The 27,435-nt window shown below is 36.7% G+C and overlaps 1 protein-coding gene and 2 long non-coding RNA genes across 5 annotated transcripts in view; 1 reads left to right on the plus strand and 2 right to left on the minus strand.

The window, feature by feature from the left end:
- LOC110481188 (uncharacterized) overlaps window positions 1-9,598 on the minus strand; it is a 30,783-nt gene extending 21,185 nt beyond the window's left edge. The window contains exons 1-2 of the long non-coding RNA XR_002467222.1: window positions 9,579-9,598; window positions 8,515-8,568 (exon numbers count right to left, since the gene is read on the minus strand). This is a non-coding gene — a long non-coding RNA (uncharacterized LOC110481188). The remainder of the gene's footprint in view (window positions 1-8,514; window positions 8,569-9,578) is intronic.
- A 6,741-nt stretch (window positions 9,599-16,339) lies between these two features.
- The window catches only part of BEGAIN (brain enriched guanylate kinase associated), a 158,199-nt gene continuing 147,103 nt past the window's right edge, over window positions 16,340-27,435 (plus strand). For 2 of the 3 annotated variants that reach the window (XM_021549692.3, XM_077783963.1), the window contains exons 1-2: window positions 16,340-16,457; window positions 19,554-19,683. In XM_021549692.3, the coding sequence (XP_021405367.2) occupies window positions 19,633-19,683 (51 nt within the window). In that variant the 5' untranslated portion in view covers window positions 16,340-16,457; window positions 19,554-19,632. Of the gene's footprint in view, window positions 16,767-19,443; window positions 19,684-27,435 lie in introns of all 3 variants that reach the window. The other variant, XM_077783962.1, reaches the window with a different exon arrangement.
- LOC144246468 (uncharacterized) lies at window positions 17,471-26,402 on the minus strand. Its single transcript, XR_013340139.1, has 3 exons — window positions 26,393-26,402; window positions 20,895-20,980; window positions 17,471-17,585 (listed from the first exon to the last, which is right to left on the minus strand). It is a non-coding gene; the product is annotated as an uncharacterized LOC144246468 (long non-coding RNA).

Below are 27,435 nucleotides of genomic sequence, written 5' to 3' on the forward strand. Positions count from 1 at the left end.
ACCATCCCCAGACAGTATTTTTAAAAAATTTATTAGTAATAATGAGGGTTTGAAACTTACCCCTGCAGAGTGATTTTAGCATCTTTAATGACTGCATACCGAAGAACTGGAAACCAGTGTCACAAATCTACCCTACCTTTGTCCAGTACAACTAAGGCCCAGTTAAGTCAAAGCAGTAACTTCAAGGAGAGCATTAAATATAAGCCATTCACTGCAGTGACACAAAGCCCAACACAGAAAGAATCTGCCCCTTCAGCACATTGTTTTGGTTTCTGCAAGGAGGTTTTTCCAGTGCTAGGATAGCTTCTAGTGGGAAAATTCCTTCTTAAACCTCTCAAATGCTAGCAGTCACTACAGCAAAGAGAAATACAAATGCCATTCCATGTCAATCTGTGCAAAACAGAAATAGTTCCACTCGTGTACAGACTCAGCTTTTATGCTCAGGACTGACACAGCTTCTCTTTTATCTCTGAGTCAACAGTGTGTGGCCCACAAGACAGAACTGCAAATATCTTAGTTTCAACATTGAATTTGATATCTGAGCAGCTAGATCCATTTTTATGCTGTGTAAAGTATTACTTGTACCTTCTGATTTTACGTGTAACATTAAAGCTGATGTTCCCATACATTCATTTAATTTGTAAAAGTAAAGCCTGACAATTTCTAGATGCAAACAAGGGACATGTTGGGCTATGTTTGACAAATTTTTGCAATGAACTATCAAAACCAGTCTCCATCTAGATAACCCATCACTACTTCTTCCCATGTTATCATTTAATATATAAAAAATCCAAACACCACATTTCAGTTTAGATTACCCTAATGTTTAAAATTATTATTTTAGCAAACAAGACCTTGCTCTCAAATTCTTTCTGCACTAGTAAATAGAGAAAACCCCATTAAGCATAAGGACAGGCAATACAGAAAATTATATTTTCCTGCCATCTCCATAGCTGCTTCCTCTATTCCCGCTAGTCAGGAAGACATTGAGAATAAAGACAAGCAGTTTTGTCATTCCATCTATATTGAACTCTTTCCTCAATTTTTTATTAGTAAAGCAAAAATTCAGTCAGGTAGAATTTTCAAATGCTGCACTACTTCTAATGAATTCCAGTTCAGAAGTCAAATTCACTCAACTTTGATCTCTTAGCTCCTTGTGTGGCTGCATAGACATAAGCCCCATGTCAGATTCCCTATCAGCATCTGTACAAGTAGGGTGTAGGAACTATCCATGTTTGAATCTAAGTGTCAGTAATATATTTTTCAGTATAGACCCAGTCTTCCTCATCAGTTTTAATCATATTCCCATACACACTGAAAATTTCCTCTGAATAAATAATGGGAGAAAGATAAGTTGTTTTTATGAAACTGATCTTAATCATGGTAGGCTCCTTTCTTTTCTTCCAAATCCACAAGTTAAAGGAGTTTTACTCTACTGATGGTACTTCATTGTCAGTCAAGAAGTGCTGGTCTTTCATTCTACACCTTTTTTCTGCCTTAAGTTTCAGAGTAAAAAGAGAGGATCATGCAATTCAAGGGATACTCAAACTATCTTACCGCAGTTTGCTGACAGACCTGACATTAATAGTCATGTTTATTGCTGAATAGAATCCTGGAACAACAAATTATAAGGCAGTCTATAAACATGATCCAGAGATTTTCATTCATCTGTAAAAGAGAATTAGTAAAGGTCCCATGGATAGAAAGCTGACAGGCAAGGCTTTTTGTCCTACCTTAAAAATAATGAATAATCAAAATATCCCACATTTTAGAATGAAAAACTCCTTTGAGTTCCAAGAAGGAAACTTCAGTCAAAACCTATGGCTTGGACTATGAATAATAATATTCAATAAAATTAATGAGTGTATAATAAAAATTTAGTGGCTGAGTATACATCTCCAAACAGTGATTAGAATATTAATTTTATTCAGTCAATGTGTTTGAGAGTCACTGGATGACACCAGCTGACTGACAGTGAAGCCTGAGCATGTTTTAGTAACGATATAGTGAAGTGTAGTTTTGACTGATCCAGTTTGTTCTGAGAATGCATTTGTACTCTTCTACAAAACATATTGTTTTCAGGTAACATACTGCCCAGGTACAAGGTGGAATAAATGGCAAACTGCTCAAAACAGTGCATTTTCTTCTAACTGATAGGGACGTTTCTTTCCAATCTGACCTCTTTAAAAAAGAAATTAAGAAAGCAAACAACTCTGAAAATTGGTCATTTCAGATGATGGTTCAGCATTTTTAGCCCCTGATATACCTGTTTTCTAATTAAAAAAAAAAAAAATAATCTGTTTGGGTAAATCATAGCAGTCATTTTTGCAATGTAGTGGTGTATACACTGCAGCAGACTATATACTTGTGTTTGGGTTTCATTCTCATACTGAACAACCTCTCTCAGCACCTTCATGTTTCTCTGCTATCAGTGTGTCATAATTCTTCCAGCTCATGCCCCACAGTCTCCTCCAACTCCTGTTTAGATTCTGGACATTCTATTATCTGGCATGGCTTTGTCCTTGTGAGACAATTACACACTTGGAAGTGGATAACCAAAGTCTGATTGGCTTTCCCAGGCTCACACATTAAGCAGTGGAAAGGACATACAAATTCAAAAGGCCACCTTACCTACCAAGCCACTTCTGGTTTACAGAATTTATCCTTTATTTCCATCACGCCTACACTTTGCTCTCCTATTCTGCCTTCTAAGCCTTGGAAGGGCTTCTCATTTAACCACATGGAAACACCTCTTCCCTATTTCAAATCTGTTTGGGGCTTATCTCCTTGCCAAAGGCATCTTCACAGCTGTGAGCTTTTATTTAGGCCAATAATGAGGCTTCATTTTTCCTAGAGCCATAAAATACTTTCTGCAAGAACACTGAAAATAAAGTAGCCACAAAGAGAGATGCTCTCTAGAGACCTGTCTTTGGTGGCAACAACACAATGTGAGCTTTTGATCCTCTGCAAGACTTTTATTCACAGATCAGCTTGGCTTCATGTCAGCAATAATGGGAACAATGTTATTTTCCTTTTTCCAATAGCACCTTTATGGCATTATGTTATTTTTTCATTTTCAGATAATACTTGCAATAAGGCATAAATCAAGGCAAAGCTGGGAGAGGACTTGATTGAAAGACAATGTCCCTTGCAGTGAGTGAGTGACCTTTCTTAAAAGTTCAGTAGCTGTGCTGGAAACCATTTTATCAAATAACAAATAGGTACATTCAACTTTGACTCGTTGCCAGCACCTTGGTTCCTCACATTCAGTTTCAATATAATGCACAAACTAATTATAATAATTGATTAGAACTACTCTCTAAAATGGCCCAAAATCAAACCCCTATTTTGATATCAGGGTCTGAATATTAAAAATATTCTATATCTTCTCAGCTTCACTCTGCATCCTGGTTTATTGATGACCAGCAGTAAAAGAGATTGAAACAACCAGGAATATCCACAACAGGTGAAACTGCTCTCTCACATCTCTATATAGTGGATGCAGACACACTCTAGAATTTCCTCTTCTCTACAGAATTCTTGAACCTATAGGGATACACCCCTTACAGGACTTTGGTCTTTAGGAAGGAAGGCAGACCAGGAAATCCCAATGTATCTGAGCTAAACAAAGGCAGCCTTAGATGCACAATAGGCAGAATTCCATAGTTCCCTTCCCCTTCCTTTACCCTTTCTGTTAATTTTATCGTGTACAAATGCATTTAGGTCCTCTCTTTCTTTAATTAAAGATAAGTCACTGGTTCTATACCTCAAGGATAAATACCATTAATTATGTTTCATTCTGCTTTGTCTAATGTACTCATCTTAGAATATTTAATTGTATTTTTGCTAATACCCATTGGTTGAATAATTTTTCTTTTTTTTTTTAGAGTGGAAGCTTTAAGCAGATTATGCCTTTTCTGTCAATGTTACCCAAGACTCATAAAATTTTGCTTGTTTTGTTCCAAATAAAAGTTCATTTTCCATTTTAAAAATAATTTTTAAATAAAGAAAACTTAGAGCAATACCAATTTTCAGCTTAGTTGTGCAAAATTACCTTAAGCATAGTGATACTGGAGATTTTCAAGATGCAATTGGACAGGGTTCTAGATGAACTCATTGTAAGAGGTTGGACCAGATAAACTTTTGAGGTCCCTTCCAACTCTGGCTGCTCGATTCCTCACCACTTCCTCCTTCACCTTTCAAAAGCAAAGCTTCTCCAGTAAACATTCTTTCCATTTCAATCCTCAAAACCCTATTTTTGTAGTGACAATGAGAAACTGAGAAGAACTCAAAATACAATATTCACTGGTGCCAAAAGTTTGTAATGAAGGCAGATTTCCAGCTGAAGCCAATTTTTTTTGGGTAGTTGATGCCATGTTTTTGAGATGGCCAAAATTCTTGATTGACCAATGCAATGACTGTAAATACATACTGAACACAAAATTTGGTCAATAATCTTAATTAATCCCTAATAAATTGCTGTGCAAAAAATGGTATTTTTATGGGCCATGTAAGGATTTACTTGGTTACTGTCATGGTACAGTGTAGCTCACAGCATAGGTTCCAGAGCTCCTGAACTCTTAAACTACATTGTAGATAAAATAAAACATTTTCCATTCAAAAAGTTGAGATAGCATTTCTGAAATGTCCACTAAAAATACTTCATAAATTTTATGGCAATTTTTTAAAATAAAGTATTCATACGAGGTGTTTGTGGGATTTACTTATCACCTGTAATTACAAACTTGTAAATCCTAGTGCCAGCCTATTCCTAGGCATGGGCTGTATTTATATGTGGTGGCACAATATTCCAGCTTAGGTGTCTAAAGTTAGAATTCCAAATCCATGCACTAAGGAATAAAAGAACATACTGATTTTAGACTGTACTTGTTCTAAGCAAGGAGCAGAATAGATAAGTGTAAAAATACAGGTGGGGAGGTGGGGGGAAAAGAAATAGAAATCACAAAAAATTAAAGGGGTGTTATTTCTGGAAAATCAGCAGTATAGAGTTGATGGATGCTGGTTAGGTAAAAGAAGCAGTTACTGAGGAATACTTTTTGCATTGAACTCAGGGAAAAAATATGTAGTTGAACCATTATATTGCATTGAAGTTAAGTGAAACCAGAGAGGTAAAAATAAAATGGAAACAGCCCCAAAACACAATGTGACTGTGACTCTCAAGTGGATGAAGAGCTCACTGGATTATTCAAGGTGCAGACATAATGGAAACAGGTGCAACAGTGTATTTTGGTGAAATAAAAAAGCAGTAATAGCAAGGCTGCTACCTTAGCTGAGCTTAAACAGCTGAAAATTGGAGAAGAAACAGAGATGTGACAGAATAGAGCTCCTGCAGCTTTTTGATAGCGATAAGAAATATAACTGTCCTGGTGGACAGACCCAGGTTAGTGAATAGTATGAAGAAACATTCCTAGTAAATGAAAAACCAATTACCTAAACTATTACAATGACATTATAGCCTGACACAGCTTTGACTCAAGATATTTAGCCCTTGCCTAAATGCTGGGCACAGTCTGAGAATCAATATGGACAAATAAACATTCCAAGCTATAATCTATAAGATAACTTTTCTATTTTGAAGACTAAGGGAGATCAAGAGTGTGGACAAAGTTATATTGTGACAGTCAGCCTCAGTGCTAGAAATGTTAATTTATTGGTATATAGTTCAACTTTCAAGAGTAGAGCCTGCAGACCTGATCCCAAGACTAGTTTTGCTCATCACTTCAGTGGAACTTGGACCCAAAAGCTTTTGAGCTGCAGTGGTTCTGAAGAAATTTTAAAAGAAAAATCTGCTTTGGCTATGTAAGAGCATTGTAAGCTATTTTATGCTAAGATTATTGTATAATGTACTTTTACTATGAACTGGAAAAATAGCTCTGCAATTAGTTCAGTGAATTGGTTATTCCAAAATAGAGGTATTGGTAGCAAAAACACAGTGATTAAACCATGTCCAACATGGGTGAGAAAAAGTTTTCCCTGAGGAACAGAACACTTTGCCTCATAAAAAGGTGCAATGAGCACAGAGGTGGAGGTGCACTGCATTGTTCTGTTAAATGTTCATTCTGGGAAGCTACTGGGTAAACCATCTTAGGCAGGCAGTGGAACAGACATAAATGTCAAAAGGCATGATGCACAGCCAGCTGCTAACTCATGGAAGCAGATAAAGTTACTCACAGATAAAGTTACACCTCTTTCTTTGAACCAAGGTGCATATTTACACCACACTGAGCACAGTGATGACATGAAAGCAATTAATGAAAATCTGTGCCATTTTATAAACTGTAATACACCTCTTCTTTTACCCAGAGATAATTTCATCCATCATTAACTGTAGGCACCTTGGGAAAGTCTGGAAGAACTGCTGCTAAGCACAGTACTGCATAAGAAACAGCAGACAGAAGTAAGCTTCTTCTTAGCCTGCAGTTAAAGAGAAGGACTTATGAACAGAAAATTAAAATTCTGCAGCTGTAGTTTGTGATTAGGCCAGGTCTAAACAATTTTTGGTCAGAGCAAAACAGGAACCTGTCTTCCTGACATAATCTATTATATGCATTAAATCTAGTACATTGCCCTGAGAAATAGTACTTTAGCTTTTATAACTAATGTATGTCTGTCTGTTCTTTCATCTACATAAAAATGCATTAACTAGATATCCTGTATTCTTGTCAAATTCTGACTTTGCTTGTTCTGCATTTATTTATCCTGCATTAGACAGGTAACTGTAAATACATTATTACCACAATCCAATCACAGCAAATATTATGGAGCATCTGGGAAAATATTTCAACTGCTCATTTGCAGCAATTGACTTGATAAAGTACTTCACATGCAGCCCTTGTATTTTACTGTAAAATTATTAGCATGATTGTTTACTGGGATATAGGGTCTAAATGTCTTCAACTGGAGAAAATTGCTGCAGGAAGGAAGGTACTTTGCCTTCCTCTGAAGCAGCCTAATTTGATGTGGTGCAGGATTTTATGTGAAATATATATTCCATTCATGTGGGAAATATAATTTTCCAAACATCTTCCTGTGAGGGTTGTGTCTTTGAATAGGATGACCTGCTAGATCTGACTGTGTCACTGAGTCTTACAGATCACAGCTCAGATCTACCAGACTTCAGGCATTCAGCAATGTTTTGCTTGTTTCTTCTCTCTGAGCACACATCAAACCAGGAACATTGTTGACATCTGGAAAATAAGGTGACAGATTATATCAGAAAACTACTGGCCAAATCAGATATGCGCCCAGAGGGATGTGGAATGGTCACTGTGACCCAGGAGCTCACTGGTGAGCAACCCCTCCTCAAAGGCTGAAAAGGCAAAGACCAAAGACATTGTTAACCAAGGAGTGCTACTGAAAAAGCCCTTGATGCCTCAGGTCAGTAAACACAATCAGGTGACAACAGTAATCTGGTTCTGTCTATTAGTGGGTCTCAAAAAAACTACAGTGCTGGAGGCTTGGGTACTACCACACTGAAACATCAGGGATTTCACTGAGATTTAAATAGTAGTAGCATTGAGCACTTCTGAAAATTATCATCTTCTAATATCTTAAAACTGTCTGAAATACTCAAATTTGCATTAAAATCAGCATAACATCTTAATCAAAATTGCCTGAAAACATCAGCATTTCTATATGGTAAGTATGCTACACTGGATGAGAATTTATCCATTTTCTTAATTCAATAGTTTCATGAATCCACCCTTCCTGCCTTCTTTCATACAAACTTATATCTCACATATGATAATCTCTCTAAGCAATTCCTGCTACTTGCTAGATTTCCCCTCTTAACCTGTGGTCTTCTATGTTACTTAAGGCAAGTTTCACACTTTTGAAAATAGTTCATTTGCAACAGATAGCAATTTCTGTTCATTCAAGGGTTTGATACAGTATTAGTCCTCTTCATTACTGTTTACTATAAGATTTTTATATGTCATATAACATGCTTGTCCTGGGAGCTCTGAGGTGGCTGCTCTGAACTTTGTAGGCATGCTTCTATTGCCCAGTTTTCTCCTTTTCTCTTTTTAAAGCTCAAGAATCATAAAATATTATGCAGGAACGAAAGGCCCCAAAGGTGCAAATTCCATGTAAAATATAATTTTATACATCCTTTTGACAATAATGACAGACAATCATTTTAGTTTTCTCAGTAGGAATGTGGGCAGAGGTTATTAGCTCTCAAAATCCTGGAACAATATGCAGTACCAAAGTAAAAATCTGACTTCCCCTATAAACAAACTTTCTCCTCTAAGAAACACTTTGATTCACAAGTCTATTGAGCAAAATAAACATGAATACTCAAATTCAATCCTTATGATTGGCAAGAGGGAATGTAAGAGGAGACCACATACAGCAACAATAGCCAGATAATGCAATAATGATACTATCTGTTTTTTTGGTCCACTATCTACCCCTGCAACCCTTTATCACTATCTGAGTACTTTTGCCCGACTGATTGTGAATTTCTATTCTGTATCATTTAATGCAACCTACCTCATTATAATCCTCTTGACAGCACAGAAGTAAGAGATGATCTGACGGAGTAAGCTGCCAGAGATAAAAGATATTTTAGCAGAAGAAAGCTTCTTTAAACAATATGTTTCTGAAGGGAAATTCATCAAGGACAAGAGCAGCAACAGAGTAATTTTTTAACAGTTAAGACATGAAATACAGACTACTGTGTAAAGCACAACTTTGCCAAATTTCATATGGAAGATTGAAACACAGCACTATGGGCAGATTTGTAATAAGACATCAGGGCTATCCGTTAGTGTTCTTATGTAACAATCCTAAAAGGGATATCTGTTAATTAAATGGGATTCTGCCAGTTTTATGACAAATTCAAGCTAAATATCTGAAGATCCTTGATTTTTGGGATGATTAAAAATTGAGCATTAATCTGTACATAACCTTTTGGATAATGACATTTTGAGCTTTCTCATTGCCAGAAACTTATTAAAAGCTTATTAAATTTACCTCTAATATCTATGCACCTACAGAGAATAAACTAGAACTTGCATTTTTGAGTTAATCATTACTGCAGCAGATGCTATTATTTTTCCTCAGTAGAATCAAATAGGTCCAAGAGCAATTTGGTTTAGTCTAGGTCAGCACTTTCCAACACATTAAGTCTATTTGGAGCTGGTTCATGGTTTTTGAGGTGTTATGCTGTTTACATCATGTCCTGAAACATCTTTAAACTGCAAATTGCAATGTGAACAAACCATCATTTCCAGCTAATGAAAACTTGTTTTATGAGTCAGGCATGATACAAATTATTTAATTATTTTAAAATCAATTTTGGATCTTTATTTTGGGATTTCCTACTTCTGTTTCTTTTCAGTTGCAACATTAGTAGGTATTTTTGCTAAAACACAGCTTCCTCTTCTAATAAATTAAACCCAAGAATCACATGACTCCATGATCTGAAATCTAAATAAATTGTTGGATATTTAAAATAGAATACATTTTATAAGACTGAGACATTTAAAAAAATGGGCTGATTAACATGACTGTGGCATAAACAGTTGAAAATTTATTTTCTCTCTGAGAATTACCTTAAGAATTGTGATCCTCTGGTGTTAGCATTTAGCCAGTGAGGAATTCAGGTGTTCTTTGTTGGCAGAAGCAATCTATCAGTCCCTGGAAGAGACCCAGTACATTTCAGCAAAGAAAATAGCCCACACTATTACCAACCTGCAAGTGCCATGCTCCGTGGTAGAATGGGATGTCACATCCCATTAGCAGTACGTTAATGGCACCTACCTTGAAACATAATTTTTAGTTTTCAGAGCTGATGGGTACTGGACTAAGGTTGAGGTTAGGGTTACAGGGGGATCTTGGTGAGTTAGAAAGTTCTGTTTGTTCTTCAAATAAAGCAGGTTTTTCAAAGCAAGGCTCTAAAACAATAGCCGTATTAAGTAGTGGGATTAAACATGACTCTAAATCAATCAATATTTCCTCAGGCATTCAAGCAAGAAAAATTATTTTGGAAGTAGTCATTCAACTTCTTCATACCAAGAAATGACATTATGTCTAAATCACAAGTAATATTTCATGCCTTTAATGTCTTATAGTACTGCATACTATTTCATTTCCATTCACTTTTGATTGAGAAAGACCAATTAGAAAAATTGTACTATGCCAGTTCTTAGAAACAACTTCTTTCTAGAAACCAGACATGTTTATGGTTTGGAAGACATGATTTCTCACATTATCTAGCATGATATAGGGCCATAGTTGTCCCTTTTCTACCTTGAAGGGCCTGAAAAGATTCATTTTCAAGTGAGTCAAATTTAACAATGTACAGCAAATACACTTAGCAAAAAGCTGCCTAAATAGAGTTTAACAGACATATGCATTTTCACAAATAATTTTGGCATCTGGGGTTTGCTTTTTCTATTTTGCCTTCCCTGCATCTTCATGAGGCAATTGTAGGAGAAATAGCTAGAAAAGCAACAGTGGCAACATATTGGAAAAATGATGGTTACAGATGGTATAAAAAATACTATTCTGTTGAAAATCTATAAAGACTTGGAGCAACAGACAAAAAGAAAGCAATATAAAATACCTTTAAAATCCAAAACCATTTTCGTTTAGTAGCTTTATCTGCAGAGTTAACAAAATGCACTTGAAATTTGAAAGTAGAGATTGTAACAGGTCATGTTCTTAGCACATGCTCCAAGCTATATTGGAGGTTGTCAATACCTTCAACAGAGTAATATTATATTCCCTACTTTTAATAATGTTTCAGCTTGACACCATCAAATTATTGTATGCTTCTTTTGACAAAAGTAAAGTTTGTATTTCTCAAAAGTCATTATATATGACATTTGTATTGCCATTTTTTGCCTTTTAATTTGTAATAATAAAAGTGACAAGGTTTACTGGAACACAAAATAGAACCTAAAGTGTCCAGAACTACCATCTCCCAGGAGAAGAGCGGACTCTCCACCAACGCTTTCATTACCAACATTAATTTTCTGTGTATGCTAGGGTTTCCATAGAGGTGTTCAGATGCTGCCACAAATCTGAAATGAATGAAGACTGTGGGAATCTGTGCGTAGGTGTGCAGTAGCCAGGCTGCTGAGAGTTGAGCGTGACTGATGTGCAGATAGCAGGCTATGTGTGGAGAATGATAAACGTGCTGGGGGGAGGGAAGATGAGTGCACGTGTGAAAGGGAACTTGCTTTCCATTGCCTGATTTTGCAGCACACCCCCTCTTTCAAGGTTATCTCCTCTCTCCCCATATTCGATTGCACTTGACAGTGATGAGTGCTGCAGCCAGATGAGACACACTTATTTCGCTGAACAATCCCAGAGGACTTTGAAAGACAGAACAATCCCCCAGCCAAGGAATGACTTAGGTCTCCAGGATACAAGCTGGGCATTTTTATTTTTTCTTGAGAAACAGAGGTTCGAAGCAGCTGAGGCTATTTGTAGACTGAGGTCAAACCCAGCAAATATCCAGATTATCAGTTTTAAGGGATGACTTTATCCAAAAGTCCTGCTGCACCAATAGAAAGTATTTGCAGGACCAATCCTTCCTGGGACTTCTGCTTTCAGTGATCCACTCCAGTCACCAACTACACATAAGATTTGCCAAGGGTGACCAAGAGACACAGACAGACAACACAGGGCAAACACAAGGCTCTGGCAGGCAAGGGCTCAGAGGTTCCTCTGGGAGCCCCTGGCCCTGGCTGCACCCTGACAGTTTTCCTCTGTAGGTTTTGAGTTAGCAAAGGGACATTTGCTAACTCAAATTAGCTAACTCATTTGCTAAAGTGCCCCCTTTCTCTCTCCCCGGGGACTGTGAAAATTTTGCACAATTGTTGTTGGACTGTCAGGGAAAGATTCTGAATCCCATTCCCAAGCCCTTTCTGTGTCTTAGCATTTGAAAATACTTCTCATACAAAAGAATGGGGTAATTTCTTTCTCCAAACTTCCTGCTTACATCATTCTGTGAAGGGAGGATGAGCAAGACTAATTAAAGATGTTAAAGTCATTGTAAGAGTTGGTCACTTTAATGAAAAACTCCATATTAAAACACAAGTAGCTGTTCCATTTACTGTATTCCTGACTTTTTTCCCATGAAAGCATTAATTGCTTTGCAAATCAAAAAATGTGTACATGTATATACGTTTATATAAGTGTATGTATACACATACAACAGAGGGCAGATTTAAATTTTATATTGGGAGGAAATTCCTTGCAGTGAGAGTGCTGGGAGACTGGAACAGGTTGCTCAGATAAGTTGTGCATGCCCCATAACTGGTCTGTTCAAAGCCAGGTTGAATGGAGTTCTGAGCAATCTGGTCTAGTGTAAGGTGTCCCTGGCCATGGCAGGGGACTTGGATATATATGATCTTTAAGAGCCTTTCCACCCTAATCCATTCTGTGATTCTGTGAAATTTAGTAAAATTTCTAAAATCTCAAGAGCTTGTTACACTCCATAACAATTTTTTTCAGGGAAACCAACTGTCTTTAAGTGTTATGTTTTATTTTGCACTGGGAAATTTTCCAGCTACTAACTTCTGGTCATTTTATATCTAGATTTGAGGTGATGAGGGTATTTGTAACAAGGATTTAAAACATTATGCTGAAAGAAGGTAACACTAATAGACACTGAACTTTCAAAAGCTCCTATTGTTCAAGTGTTGTGGCTCTTTTAACATGTTTTACCCAAGTTCATTATAGATGCATTCTTCATAGACTCTTAGAAAATACTTGAAGTTTCCTGGCAGTATTTCTTTGGCAATGCCTGTTATTCATCCAAGCTGAACTGGAATGTACTGGAGAATCTAATCCTTGTTCTCTTTGGTGCAATAAGAATATTGTCTGCATAAAGTTACCAACAAACTGTTCAGTGACCAACTGAGCACTGGGATCAATCTTGCCCTAGACTATTGATTTCTTGAGGTCAGGATTGAAGGCACTTGAGACAGAATACTGTCTCAAGTGTCTCATGTTCAGACTCAGGTGTTTATTATTTCTTATCTATGTTACAGTCTCACTACTGTGAATTCAGCAGCTTTTTCATTAGCAAAGAACAAAATGGCTAAGTCTTCTTACAATGCTTTTTAAAATAATTATCCAATTTAGAAAGGACACCTAGATAATATTCCCTTTTAACCCAGTAACTCATCCCCCGAAGTCCGCAATGTGGACTTTTCTGTCCAGTCACAAAACGTCACCCAAACCCACGATGAAGAAGGAAGAAGGTGAAGAACAACCTGTCTCCACCCTAAAACCTCCATCTTGCTTCATATTTATTTCTATATTCTAAAATCCCAAATTCTAAGTTTTCCACCCAATGATATTACACACTTCCAACCAACTATTCCCCCATAATCCCAGTGTCCCAGTGCTATTAATCAATTTTAAAAGCTGTTCCATGACATCAGGTTAATTGCAGTGTTCTTTTGTGGGTCTGTGCCTTTAAGCATGGAAAGTTTAAAATTCTCAGCATCCAGGATTCCAACACTAGATTTTTGCTTTTACCTGTTGGCACATCAAATTTGCAAATATCTGCTTCATTAGATTCTTTCTCTTACCTTTATGAGATGTAACCCTCACACAATTTAGAATGAATTCTAGAATATTCAGTTCAAATCCCATAAAAGACCAAGGCCAAAGGTTTCAGTTACATGACTGCTGAAATTCAAAGCTGAGACTCGACTGTACTTTCTTTCCCTGCTGCTGCTGAGGTTATTGTTAGCAATCATTTTACTGAGAAAAGGTGGATTAAAATAACCTTCAAAAAGAGAAATAATGAGTGGTTAAATAGCAGTGTTCTACAAGATATACTTAGACTCAACCATTTTACTGTTTCCTCAGCCACACTGGTGATCATAAATCCTGTATCTTTCTCCAAGCTCAGTGGCTGTGCCAGCCCTTCATCCTGAGAAACTTCATGTGGCCTGTACAGGACTTCACAGTAGGATTATGGATTCAGCAGAAAGCTCTGCTCAAAGAGGGGCAGGAAGTCAAAGGACATTTGTTTTGTACAGCACACCAGTGTGTGCAAAAGGAAAAGCAAGTCTTGAAGACAGGGAAATGGAAAAGGAGGTAGAAAAAAAAGTTATTATTTGTTGCTCATGACAGATATTTTGTTTATTGAGGTGTTCTTCTGCCTTGACTTACTTTCATTTGGTAACTGGAACTGTAATTCCATTGGGCTAATTTGGAATTGACCACCAACATCTGGAAAAACACTTTTCAATCTGCAAGATTCACAGACAAAAGAGATATGCACACAGAGCTGACAAGTATTTTGTCTCTCTAACCTCCCAGTTGTACGTCTGGTAATGGCTAAAGCAAAATCTCCAGATGAAGTAATGTTTTCTATCATGTCAACTCACTGAGAAAAAAGGTACATTTCTCATAAGAAATGCAGTGATCATTCTCCCTTCCTCATACATGGAGGTCCTGACATGTAATCACTGCACATTTGCATTTGGTTCAAACTCACCAGTCTGCTTCTAGGATATAATGGAGCTTGAGGGGAAGACTTTGTTAATCAAAAGATCTCAAAATATAAAAACTGTCCCAGAATTTTGCAATGGTTTCTCTGCTCTGGAAAAAAAAAAAATCAAACCAACACATGAAACCAAACAGCCCCATCTCCCCCTAAACACCACAAAACCAAACAGAATAAAGAAAAGCCAAATATTTTCCACGTCACCATTGGTTAAAACAAATGGGAACAGGAGTAGGGATGCAGTTACAAGGTGTTGTGGTTACAGGAGCCACTCTACTACTGAAGAAATGAAGAGTCATGAGACACAAACCTCTGCTCTATATCTGCACCTTGCAGCTGTTAGAAGCAGTGAGTGATAGATTCCAGAACTTTCATTTGTGTTTTGAATTCAGTGTCAGTCCAGAGGCATTAATCATTGCCTTTCAAGAAGCAAGGTCTTTTTTTTTTTGCAGTGAGAGGAAGATGCTACTGTTAAGTTTGCCCCTGGGATGCTGTGAGGATCTGCCTCCTTAAACAGCCAAGTTCTTGTACATTGAAAAATGATCAAAACTTAGTGGGAGCAATAAACCCAAGTCTCCTGACAGATGATAAGTAGAAATTGTAAGGAGGAGCTTCTGAGCAAACCCACTCTGGCTGGGATGCAGGTAGGAATTCAAAAGCAGCACTTCAATAAATTAATGTAGCCACTTATCCTTCTATATCTTCTGACACTTTTGGTTTTTTTACCAGTCAAGGCATGGGTATGGCTAAACATTGGCCATCTCCCCACCTCAGGCTGGCAAGATGCAGAGTATGGGTAATATCACAGTTCACCTCTATCTCCACATCAGAGGTGAAACATCCAGTTGTCTGGGCAAACCAAATCAGCCAAAACCTGACTACTCAGAAAAATTTCCAACTGACAAATAGATCAGAGATCTCTCTCTATCCTAAAGCATTCTTGGACAAAAGACAAAATGTGTTTCAAAATGCAGGTTAAATTTATATATGCAGTGCAATTCTTCAGATATAATAGACTATTGGACCATGATATACACTTTTGTGTTGGTCTTTCCACAGACAGGATCCTAAGAAAGACATTTAAATACTTTAAATGGTGATAAGTATCTATATATTAAATATACAGATACATGTGGATAATTTTATAACCATAATTACCTCTCTTCATAATTGTAATGGTTTGACATCAATGAAACTCTAAAACTGTATGTAGTTTTATATAGTAAATATATGGATACATATGGATGATTTTATAACCATAATTACATATCTTTATAATTGCCTTGGTTTGTGTGCACACACAAAAAAAAATGTGATGCTTAATAGTCTTTCTCTCAAAATATCAAAGGTGAAACAAGATACGTAGTTTTTCACATTTGTGTACTCCCTTTGGGGCAGTTCCTACACTCTTTTCTTAGGGCTGGAGCTCTAGACATAGCATCCAAGCACCAGGAGAGTAGCAGGTACTGCAGATTGACTCTAATCACAGCCTTGTTCCCTTTTAAGAGAATTCAGTGGGTGTTCCAAATTGAAAGATTTTGCCTTAACTTGGTTTTATACGTATATTCACAAACATTGCTGCCTCAATCACTTTCAGTCTCAAGTGTGCATGACCAACTGGTAATTTCCTGCATTTATGACATTCCATGATCTTGCTTTGATGCTGCCAAAGTTTGTGACTACACAGAAAAGCAGTGGCAGGTTGAGAATGAATGACCCCCGGTAAGTTATTTTGAAATTGCCAGACTTTGCTCTGCAAGTTTAGTCTCTCATAGCAACGTGGGCAGCATATTCTGTGCTGGCTTCATTAAAAGAAAACGATTCCGTCTTTCAGTTAAAAAAAAAAAGAAAAGCTGGAACTGTTGAAGCAGCATGCACCTAATAAGCGACTTCTAAATCTGGCTCCATCATTTTGGTCTGTGGACTAGCAGAACAGAGCTTGCAGAATCCTCCTCAAGTAAGTATTTCTTTCTCTTTACTGCATGTTTTTTATTTTTTTAAATTTAAAATTCATAAAAGGTAGCAAAGAAGTCTTCAGCCTTGAATTAGTGGTGCTGCAATATGACAACTGGATGCCTGCTTTAAATATGAATTAATATGCTCTGTTGTTTCATTTGGCAGACATTACTGTCTTTAAAAGGGAATAGTTAATGCACTAAGGTACAAGACAGCAAATTATATGGATGGAGCTTCCTAAAGCTGCAATGCTGGAAAGCTAATGAAATGATTTATAACTGACTGTCATGGTAGGGTTTTTTTAAATGAGGTATGTATCTTTTGTTTGCATAATGCACATCATGGAACATGTCTATTTGATCTCATCAAAACTGGAATATCTATTCTGGATATGTATTCTGAATGTGCTACTGACCATTAAGTATGAAATTATCAAAATAATTTATATCTTCAAGAAAGAAAAATTCAGGCAATGGCATTAATCTCAATAAAGTTTATATGTACACATTAAACCTAGCTCAGGTTTGTATTAAATGATGAAGGAAAATATATGTAGTGCATTACTTTGTTCAATTATACAAAGTATTAGTCAAACACTGATAAACCCAATAGAGTATAGATGAAAAAATTGTTTGCATGAGAAACAACAGAAATGCATGACATTTGCTAAAACAAACAGCACATACTGTAGCATGCTTTCTGCAGGAGTATTTAAACAGCTCTGTTGGACATGTCTCTTTAATATAATGAATGAGGTGGGACTACAGCCATGGAAGGAAAATAAATAATATTTTGCTGCATGTTTAAATTGCAACTGTTGTAATAGAAAGGAGTTAGGAACAGGCAATGCACAGGGCTACTTTTACATTTGGTATGCAAACACACACATATCCAAATACAAACAGACCTGTTTTTTTTCTTACTTAGTCATACCTGCTTATCACCAGTTCTTGTGACATGCAACTCTGATTGCAAACATGCAGGTTTGCAGCCCTCAGCAGAAATATATTATAGCTGCATCTGAGGCATAACAGCACCAGAACCAATATTCTGGAAACATTTAGCACAAGCATATACTATACCTCCAAGTAATATTATTTGTCATAGTTTTTATGTATGCAAAGTTGTGCTGCAAAAAAAAAATCACACTGTTTAGTTAAGTTCTGAAGAAAACAATGTAAAAACTTCCCTCCTGCTCAAGTTATCCATCCCTCAACAATCCATGGTAACAGCAGTCAAGATTAAAATTACCACTCATTATTATTAAATTGACACTTATTTCTCTCAGTTATTTTCAAATTACTCAGAATAAGAAATATTAAAACATACTTCCAGTCCAACTCATTTTTATGCAGGCAAGCTTTTTTTAAGGAAACTTTTCAGAACGTGTTGAAGCATGGAACTGGAACAACCATTTCCTTGTTTCCTGTGTAATAGACAGAGAAGGTTTTTGGCAGATTATGTATATGCAGAGATAAAGAATGGAAACTGAGATAAATTTACTGTGTTCTAGGTATGATAAACAATAATATATCCTTCCTTTTGCAAGCAAAAGGAAGCAACATTAAACTTCCCAAGGGCCAACTCTGAAGAGCCTAATAAATTAGAAGCCAATAATGGAGAGGTTTAGTCTGACATTTCAGAACCCTGCCCAAAATCTCAGGAAAACACAGAATAGTAATAACAAGACCAGTAAGTAGTGATATTTATGGTACCATCCCCACAAGACTAAAGGAGACATCAGTGAGCAGAAATGCCACTAACAAGCTCAGGCCATTTCCATAGCTGTCACACTTTCTCAACTAAAGGAAGCAATCCTTGATAACTGTTTCTGAGGCAGACTAGGAGGGTGAGGAAAAGATAGAGAACTGCCTTCAAGAAGTCTTTAAAGGGAAATGGTGACTTCATGACAGAGGGGATTGCCCAGGTAAAAAGGCTTATTCCTTCCTTATACTTTGTGATTTCCTAATCCTGCAAAAGAATGATCCTAATGAAATCCAACAAACCTAGTACAGGTCTGTTGCTTTTATAAAGTCAAAGTCCCTATGTGGGGGGCCAGGATTTGACCTGCTACAAAGAAGTGTGAATTTTTGTATTATGCTCTGGAACAACTTGATCTAACACATAATTCACTAATTTGGATAAGCTCATTGGATGAAGGAAAAGAAAAAAAAAAAAAAAAAAAAAAGAAGAGAGAGAATATCATAGCAACATCTTATTCCTTTGTGGTTTATGCATTTAACAAAGACTTATCTTCCAGTCTTAAACTCCCCTCTATGTTTAACATTTAATTAGCAGAATTGCATATTCCTCCAGATATAAAATAAAGATGACAAGAAAAACTCTGCATTACTGAAAGATCTCTTCAATATTCCTTGAAGCACCAATGGGAAGGACTTTTGGTAGCCTTAGTTCACCATTTTTGTAGTATCAGATCAGAAAAAAACATTATATGGCTTCAGAGACAGCAAGGCCTTGCAGATTGAAGCATCCAGCATAAATTAGGAATGGATTAAAGTAAAATAAACTGGTATATAAAATATATTAATTTTAAAATGTAGCATATTTAATGAGTGGGAAATAATTTCATTCCACCTGAAGAAAAAGGCAATGTATTTTTATCCTAAACCTGATTTTGCTTGAGAAACTGATTCCATTCCTCTCATTCTTCCTCTCTACTGTCTTAAATTTTCTCATACTTTTTCCCCCTCTTCTTAATGATGGTAATGATGACAATAATAATGGTGGTGATTATGATAATAATAATAATCATTATGATTATGATTATTGTTGGGGAAAGAGATAAAAAAGAGAGAAAAATGAGGGAAATGGTATACCTAATTTGGGAAGCTTCATGACACTGTCAGACTACCTCAAAGAAGGACATGTTTAAAGACTAGGCTCAAAGGATCTGACACTTTCCTAAAAAATACATATTTTCAAGGAGCAGTGGAAGAAATTAAGACTTCTCATCTGTGTATTCTCAGAAGGATCAATTATTTTGCGTCTTTTCACCAAGCAACTACAAAGTGAACTGGAGACACAGAATCCAATGCTAGTGTAATGCAGATGACCTACAGCTCTACCCATCCCACAGCACGGCTGCAAAAACGCTACAGCGTGTGAAGAAGAGCTCATGGAGCAGCTGGCTAAAGCAGAAACTGAGCAAGAAAAAGATGATGTTGGCAGAGGATAGAGAGCATTTTGAGGACTCATTCTCAGTCAAGGTACGCAGCCGCGGTTGGTCACTTAAACACAAATCTCATTTGCAATGTATTCTGTTATAACTGTTATTCACAGATGCTATTAACCTCTTCCAGCTAGGAAGCTCTATCTCTCTTGGATGAGGACAAAAACTTCTCAGGCAGATGCTATCACAAGCTTTTTAGTGTTAAGAACTTCCAACATGAAGGAAAAGCTGTAGTGTTTATACTCTGAAGCTTGGCCTAACTAGACCATTAATCCATTCCTCACACTGTAGATCAGCCTCATATCATTTTGTATTCCTCTCTTCCAAGCAGTCCATTGTCTGGACTGTGGATAAATAAAAGATCACTTAAAACACTTGGAAAAAAATACAGTCTGCAGCTTCCTTTTTCTGGCTTTTCTCAGCAAGAAAATTTTTCTTCATGGGAGAGAAAAAGTCCTTTGGTAATTAAGGGTAGCCAAATGTGATTAGCTGTTGCCACGAGTGCCTTGTGTATATCTTTGAAAAACTTTAAAAATGTGCAGAGTAACCTGTGTCCATGGTGCCATTTTATACTGCTAGGGAGCAGCCAGCATCTTCCAAGTGATACTAATTTGGCTGCCTGCTCAGTAATGGAAGATGCTCTGACAGGATGATATTGAGTGCAGTAAGGGCCTGTGTCCAATTGAATGTTGTGCTGGAATTGAAAAAAAAAAAAATGGTGTATTAAAACATTTTGTGCTTGCATTTTTCTCCTTATTTTTTCATTTATTTTTAAAGCTATAAATATAGCTTGCCTTTTAGTTGGGTGACTGTCTCTAATTTTACTGCAGCTGTAGCATTTGCCAGTGAGCAGTGGCTCTGCTTTCAGGGTGGTGCAGGATTTATACCAAAAACCATCCCTTTTATGCTCAGCACTTCTTCCAGGGCTATCACAGCTCTGTCTGGTATACAGCTATAAATTAAATGAATCAGACTTAAGGATGTTGACAAGAAAGATGACACAGCAATTTGTTGCCTTTAGTTTAGTCACCCTGTAGTTGTAAAACAGATAAATGTTTTACTCATCATGGTGGAGAGGTTGATTAATGCGAATTTAGAGCAATTTAGATCCATTATATCTTTAGATTCAGATTCAAGGCTGAATGCAGACACTGTCCACCATGCAGATTCCTGCACAGAAACAGAAGTCTCTGTTTTTTAAGACACCACAGTAGCTTTTCACCTTCTTTTCATGCCAACAAAACCTACCATTTGTTAAGAATCCAGACTGATTTAATGGTGGCAGTACTGGTCCAATTTTCTGTTTGTCATAAGATGTTACAAATCACCAACAACTGATAAAGAAAGGAAAAATCCATTTTAACTTGTTCCCATAAGCAGTCATGCATTAAAATAAAAGAACTGAATTTTCATTCTACTGGTCCTGAAGACAGCTAGATCTTACAGACTCCAAGCAACTGTCTGCTTAAATTCTCCTTAGAGCTGAAACACTTTCAAGCAGAATCTAGTGATGTAAAACCAATACATACAACACTGAGTACATCTCCACTCCATTAGAAAAGTTTTGTTCCAAAAGGAAACAGAAATAGTAAAAGTAATATTTAGTGAAACTGAATTTTTGCTATGTGAGGCCTAGCATCCTAGAAATAGATATTGTTCACATTAATTTGAAAATGTGGTAGAGTTTCTGGAGAGCAACTAAATAGATTTATGCTGAGAAGAATTTAAGGAAACACTGTCTTGATGATGAAACTGGTGTAGGCAACCTTACATTAAAAGCAAATTTACATTTGACAACCATTACAGAAAAAAACAGAAAAGGAAACCATCTGTTGGAAGGAAAAGCAGAGAGGAACATCTGTATTATTTAAATGGGTAAACTGAAATGCAAAAATGAAAAGTCCATAAAACACTTCAAAATTAAATGCATTAAGTGTGAAGAGGACTGGATAAGATGTGATAAAATTTTCATTTAAGGCAGGAGGGGAGAGTACATCTGAGCAAGAATGGGCACTGGGAGAGTTGGGATGTAGCTATTTTAAGAGTGGAGTATCTGCTGAGGGATGTACATATGTTTAGGGCAAACTGAGGACTTTGAACTGAATGCCATTCCTACAAATTCTAGTGAGTTTGACTCTGGTGTTTAGGCAATATTTCTGAATAGATGAAAAGTTGAGTGAGAACTAGGAACACAAATACAGGAAATACACAGCTTTATAATGAAAAACTCATTCTTTGCTTCAAGAGGAACAGCACAGACAACAGTCTTATTATTCATCCAAAATCTTGGAGTCTACTCACTGTGAAAGGCTCTGGAGCCAGACTTAATTGCAATTAAAATAAACCTCAATAGTGTTTAAAATTCAGATTCGCTTTTTCTTTTAATAATAATTTAAAAGTTTCTCATTAATCTCAAAATATAAAAAAGCCTTTATACATATTTGAATTTCTTATTGTAGATAATTTGCTGAAGGTATTCTTGTTCATATATCAAGACATACTTTTAGATATAGAAGAACTTATTGCTAAAACTGTTGAATATTTTCTGCTTTGGCTCAAAAGTGATCATATCTTCCAGAGGTCTACACAAAAAACTCATAGTTGTCGTAACAACATCCTGCAGCAAATACAAGACAGCTTTTACTTGCTTTTAATACAATTAGCAAAAGTTAACATATCCTGATGATTAAAAATCAGGGATATTATTTAAAAGAGAGGGTGGATTTAATATTTTTTTAATTTTTACTTCCTGCCAAATTCAGCTTTTAATTTGAAATCTTCAGTCAATGGTCTGTATAAATATTCCATTGCATCAAGTCATATTTGCAGGTAACAGTTATGCTCCATGTTTATACAAAATATGCAGGTTTCTAACAATGTCTTTGTAAAATGGCACTCAGAACATAAAGAAGCCTTAATTTAGAAAAATACTGATGTTTTCCTAAGGAACAAGTTTTCTAGACAAATTTCTGAATGTGTCAATCTTGTCAAATGCAATACTAAGTCATTATGAAAGTCCCATTTAAGCTATGATCTTAACTATCATTCCTTTAAAGGGTTTTCCAGACTCAACAGCCAGTTCATCAGGAAAGGATCAGTGTCACTCTGTTTATGTTCTTATATTAACACTAAAATAGAATATAACATCTTAGCCATTGCAACACACAAAATTACAAATTGTATCCACTTGAGTCCCTGGAAATGAGGGACTTTTGAGCAAGTCTTGATGGTATCTGGAGATGTCCCCATGATCAGGGTCACATTATGCAAGATTGGGTATCACAGAAGTGCACAGAAAGATACAGTCCTTTCCTAATTTAAGGAATACAGTCCCTTCCTAATTTAAAGACCAGTTAATGGCAGGTACAGACCAAAGTGCAGGTGTTGATCAAAGGTCAATGAACTAGATAATGGCAGAGCTGCTGATAAATGACAATCTTATTTTCAGTGAAGTCTGTTGCTTAGGTCAGACAGTTTTCACTTGATTTGCACAGACATACTGTTTTATTCCAACAATGGTGCCCACCATTTCTAGAGTAGAGCAAAATTAATGCATAGCTTTATCTCTTAAGATTATTTTAATGTTAACATGACTGGTGTAGAAGAACTTAGTAATCTGGCAAGCATCCACCTAGCTGAGGCATATTGTAGTAATTTGAGCTCTCTGAAGTTATTTATTTCAAGAGTACAGCCCAGACTACAGCAGCAAAGTATTGCCATTCACAGAGGCACCTGCTTGCATTGGAACAGGAAATTCCCTATATCCACAATGTCTTCGAAGCAATTTAAATATATAAGGTAAAATAATGTGAACACTTCAAAAAATAAGTCACTTAGCATATGGAAAATAAATCACAAACATCAATTATTAAAAAGTTCAAAATATTAAACATTCCTATTTTTAAGCATATTTTGTTTTACTATTCGGCTGCTCTATTTGTACACATAATGGAAATAACTTGGCAATTCAGCTAGTCTCTAGAGAATGTTTATGTGAATTTACTTAAGAGAGAACACTGAATAGTTACTGTTACTACAAACTTTGATAGCATCTGTTCTGACCAAGATTCAAAGAGATTGATGTGAAAAGATCTGTATCATTTAAGAAGAATTATATTCCATTTTGAGGCTGTGGATAATTTTTGTCTTAGTAATCAGATATGTCTGTGTCATATGTCTAGAGTTATTAAGCAGAAATCACCTGAAGAAAGAGAAGCAGCAGTATAAGCAGTATGACACCCACAAATGTTATGTACCTTGCCTAAATTACCTATAACCATTTATCTGTATCTATACCTATACATATATGTTACTGCTATGCAAGTAATACCTCTCTGAACAAAAGAGCTCTTTTCTGACAATAAAAGAGAATTATATGATCCATTTTTATTGGCTGTACCACAGACTTTTAAAATTCATACCTCAAAATTTGCACATAAGAAATGGATAGGTTGTAGTTAACATAGCTTTATTCATGTACAAAGAAGCCCCATCTCTCATGAATAAAACAGCTCTTGTCCAAATAGGTACAAGTCATTATAGCTTCTGGCTCAACAGTGGAGCTTTCTTTGTTTCTGAAGCAGGTATTATTAATAAAGTCCATTAAAACTGCAGAACTCACACTTTGCCAAGCTCTAATGGATCTGTAAGGCAAAAGACCTAAGATGGATTAGCACAGATCCTGTGTATTTCAGAATCCTGTTTGCTTCAAGAGTTACATTAAGTTTGTACAAGTCTGTATTGGACATACTGAAAAATCCCTAAATTCTGGCTTTCCAAGAAGAGAGTAGTGTTGTATTGTTCCCTAACTGCATTGAAAAGGGCATGAAAGTCTTTTTGTTGGTGACTGAAAATATTTGTCAGTCTTTTAAAGTGCTATCATTTGCATTCAAGTGAGAGAGGCATAAATTCATCTAAAACAAGACACTGTGAGCAAGATTTATGCATTTTTATCCACATTATCTCTGTGATCAAGATAATGTTTGTAGTATGCAATGGGATGGCACAGTCCCATAGAAATATGGAAGCATTTCAAAATGTAATTCCAGTAAAAGCAATTGATTTCTGATGTGTTAAAAGGATCTTCATGTTCCCCTGTTATTTGCAAAATTAATGTACTTACTATGTTAATTTGAGAGATTTGCAACACTTCAGCAGCTTTTATGAACTATGATTCAAATGAGTGTTGGAATTACCAAAGTGGAGACAATAAATTCTAGGCAGTAAGTAAAGTGCCTTGTAATGAGGGACCTAAATGTCTGCTTCATGAGCACGTGGAACTACGTTCAGCTCGAGCTGGTGCTGACCTGTCAGCTATGCATGATATTTTTAAATGTGCTCCTGTGTTTAAGGGAGGTCTCTCAGTTTTCTGCTTCTGAGTCTCTCCTCTTTCTCCACTTGCTGTATTTGACAGTGATACGAGCAAAGTCTGAATCTCACCAAGCAAAAAGGGGTAAATCACTTCCCTTCACCCTTATGCTGAAGTAAGGAGATGAAAAAAAACCCAAAAATCACCCTTTCAAATTTATCATTCAGTCATTCCTCTGGTCATTTCCTGTGGCAACACATCATTGGGACACCACAAATATCTACACTGATTATAAAGTCAGACTCTAGTCTTTAATCTCACTTAAACTAATCCTTAGGTTCCTGCATATACAAACCAAAAATAGAAATTCTTCACTTCACAGTTCAGACTTGCCTGTCTATAAAGACAGTGAAAAATGAGAAGAACTTCATATACAATGTACTGAAAGAACTTATTTTTACTACTCCAAGCTCACTGACAATGTTGAAATATTGAACCTTGTTTTGGATCCTAACATTTAAAAATTATTTTAGAATTAAAGTTATGTCAAGAAAAAAAAAAAAAAAAGGCAGGTAGAAAGTGTGGATCATGTTTGGTTTGCTTTTCTAGCAGATCTAGCAGATTTGTCACTAACTTTTTTAATAGAACAGCAAACAGTAGTAGCATTAGAACAATATAGCATGACCTTCTCTACTATTGGATTTTAAAAAGCCCTGAAACAGAACCAGCCCAGACTTTACTTAGTGAGAATTGATCAACATCATGGTAGTTTGATTTCCAGTTCAACAAACAGGGATATATCATATGTTGCTTTGGGTCAATGAAAGCCCATGCTCATCCACTGAACACTCAATACCCTGGAAAATTTGCATGCCCTATAGATTCTGCTCATTAGTATGGTTAATTAAAATGATGAGAATTTGCTATTGATCCAATGATGAAACATATACACGATTTGGGGTGCATATGGGACAAAATGTAGTGGGTGCATTGTTATGCTTCCAAAGACAGACCTGTTGTCTTACAATTTAGAGGAGGATTTATGGGAACCCCTCTTTCAGTGCCAGTATTTGACACGCAGACACGAAAGTAAATGGAGTTGCTGTCGAAAGGCTCCATTTCCCCAGTTAAGCCAGAGGGTGCTGTGCCTGGAAGACCAGCCAAGCAAGAGGGGGGTGGCAGGGTGAGTGAAGAAAGAGCATGCAGTGCATGCACTGCTGCATGTGCGCCAGAAGTAGGAACCGATGCAGAGCGGAGCCTGTCTGGAGATTTGACAATGAACAGGCACTCCAAACGCTGCAGCTCCAGTGAGGACAGCTTTGAGTTACAGGGCAGCACAAGGTCAGAAGGTAAAAGCTTTGTTAAAAGCAAAAATAAGGATGAAGGCTATCGACTCCATCGATCAAAGCACTGTCAGAAAGGGGGTGAAAAAACTCACGGACTGGAACACTCTTCTCTGTATCCAGCAGAAGTGAGAAACACAAGCCAAAAGCTCCAGAGGCAGAAGACCAACAAGAAAAGCAGTTCCTCTGCATCTGACTTGAGCTTGGTGAGTCAAGGATCATCAAGTTCATTGTCTGTTGTGGAAGAAAAAATAGAAGCTAAACTCAAATTCTCTCAATTTATTAATGAAGTTACTTTCAGAGTGCTTGATCCCATGAGCCTGAGGGCATACCGAGCTGCCAAACTGAAAAATACTTTTCCATCCAGTGTGAGAAGCCTAGATGATTTTCATATTAAGAGAAAGTCTCCTGGAAACTGGAAAGAAAACATTCTAGATGGAAAGACACAGGAAGAAGTAGACTTAGAAGCTCAGAGAAGTGATGACATCGTGGCTGGAGCACGACCACACAAATTAGAGAAATCGTTGTCCCTGGATACAAGTCCCTCTCTCAGGTCATTTGATAATGGTGTCTCATGCAGAACAAGACCTGGCTTGCCAGTAGAAATTATGATTTCTCAAAGCAAAGGAATGCCAGCCGCAAAATCTGCGTCTCTTCCTAGAGGTACAAGCATGGTGAGCTCTCTCAAATATTTTCTTTGTGTGATATATGACAAGGACTCATGCATTAGTGTGACTATTTGAAAAGTGTTTCTGTCTTCCTGGGTGGGGTCTTATCATGTAAAAAAACTTTTCTCCAGGGTGGGAACAAAGAGGGAATGTTTATTTTTTAGTAGCTCAAGAAATCAGCTGTAGAAGGTATGGGAGGAAGAAACAACAGAATAAAATTCCTTAGTTCTTTTAGTTTGATGTGTGGAAGATGGCTTTACAAGTTCAAACAAGAAGGTTATTCCTACACTGCCATGAAGCATATCTATAACCAGGTCAGCTTGATATGAACAGTCAAGGCAGCCTCAGAAAAGGGTGAAGAGAGCACTGTGACAGTCCACACAGGAATTCAAGGTCACTAGTTTAGAGCTTGCTCAGATATCTCTACAACAAACAAAAATGCTCAGTTAGTGTGTTTAAATACTCAGATA

This window comes from Lonchura striata, chromosome 6, assembly GCF_046129695.1.
Source record: "Lonchura striata isolate bLonStr1 chromosome 6, bLonStr1.mat, whole genome shotgun sequence".
NCBI lineage: Eukaryota > Metazoa > Chordata > Aves > Passeriformes > Estrildidae > Lonchura > Lonchura striata.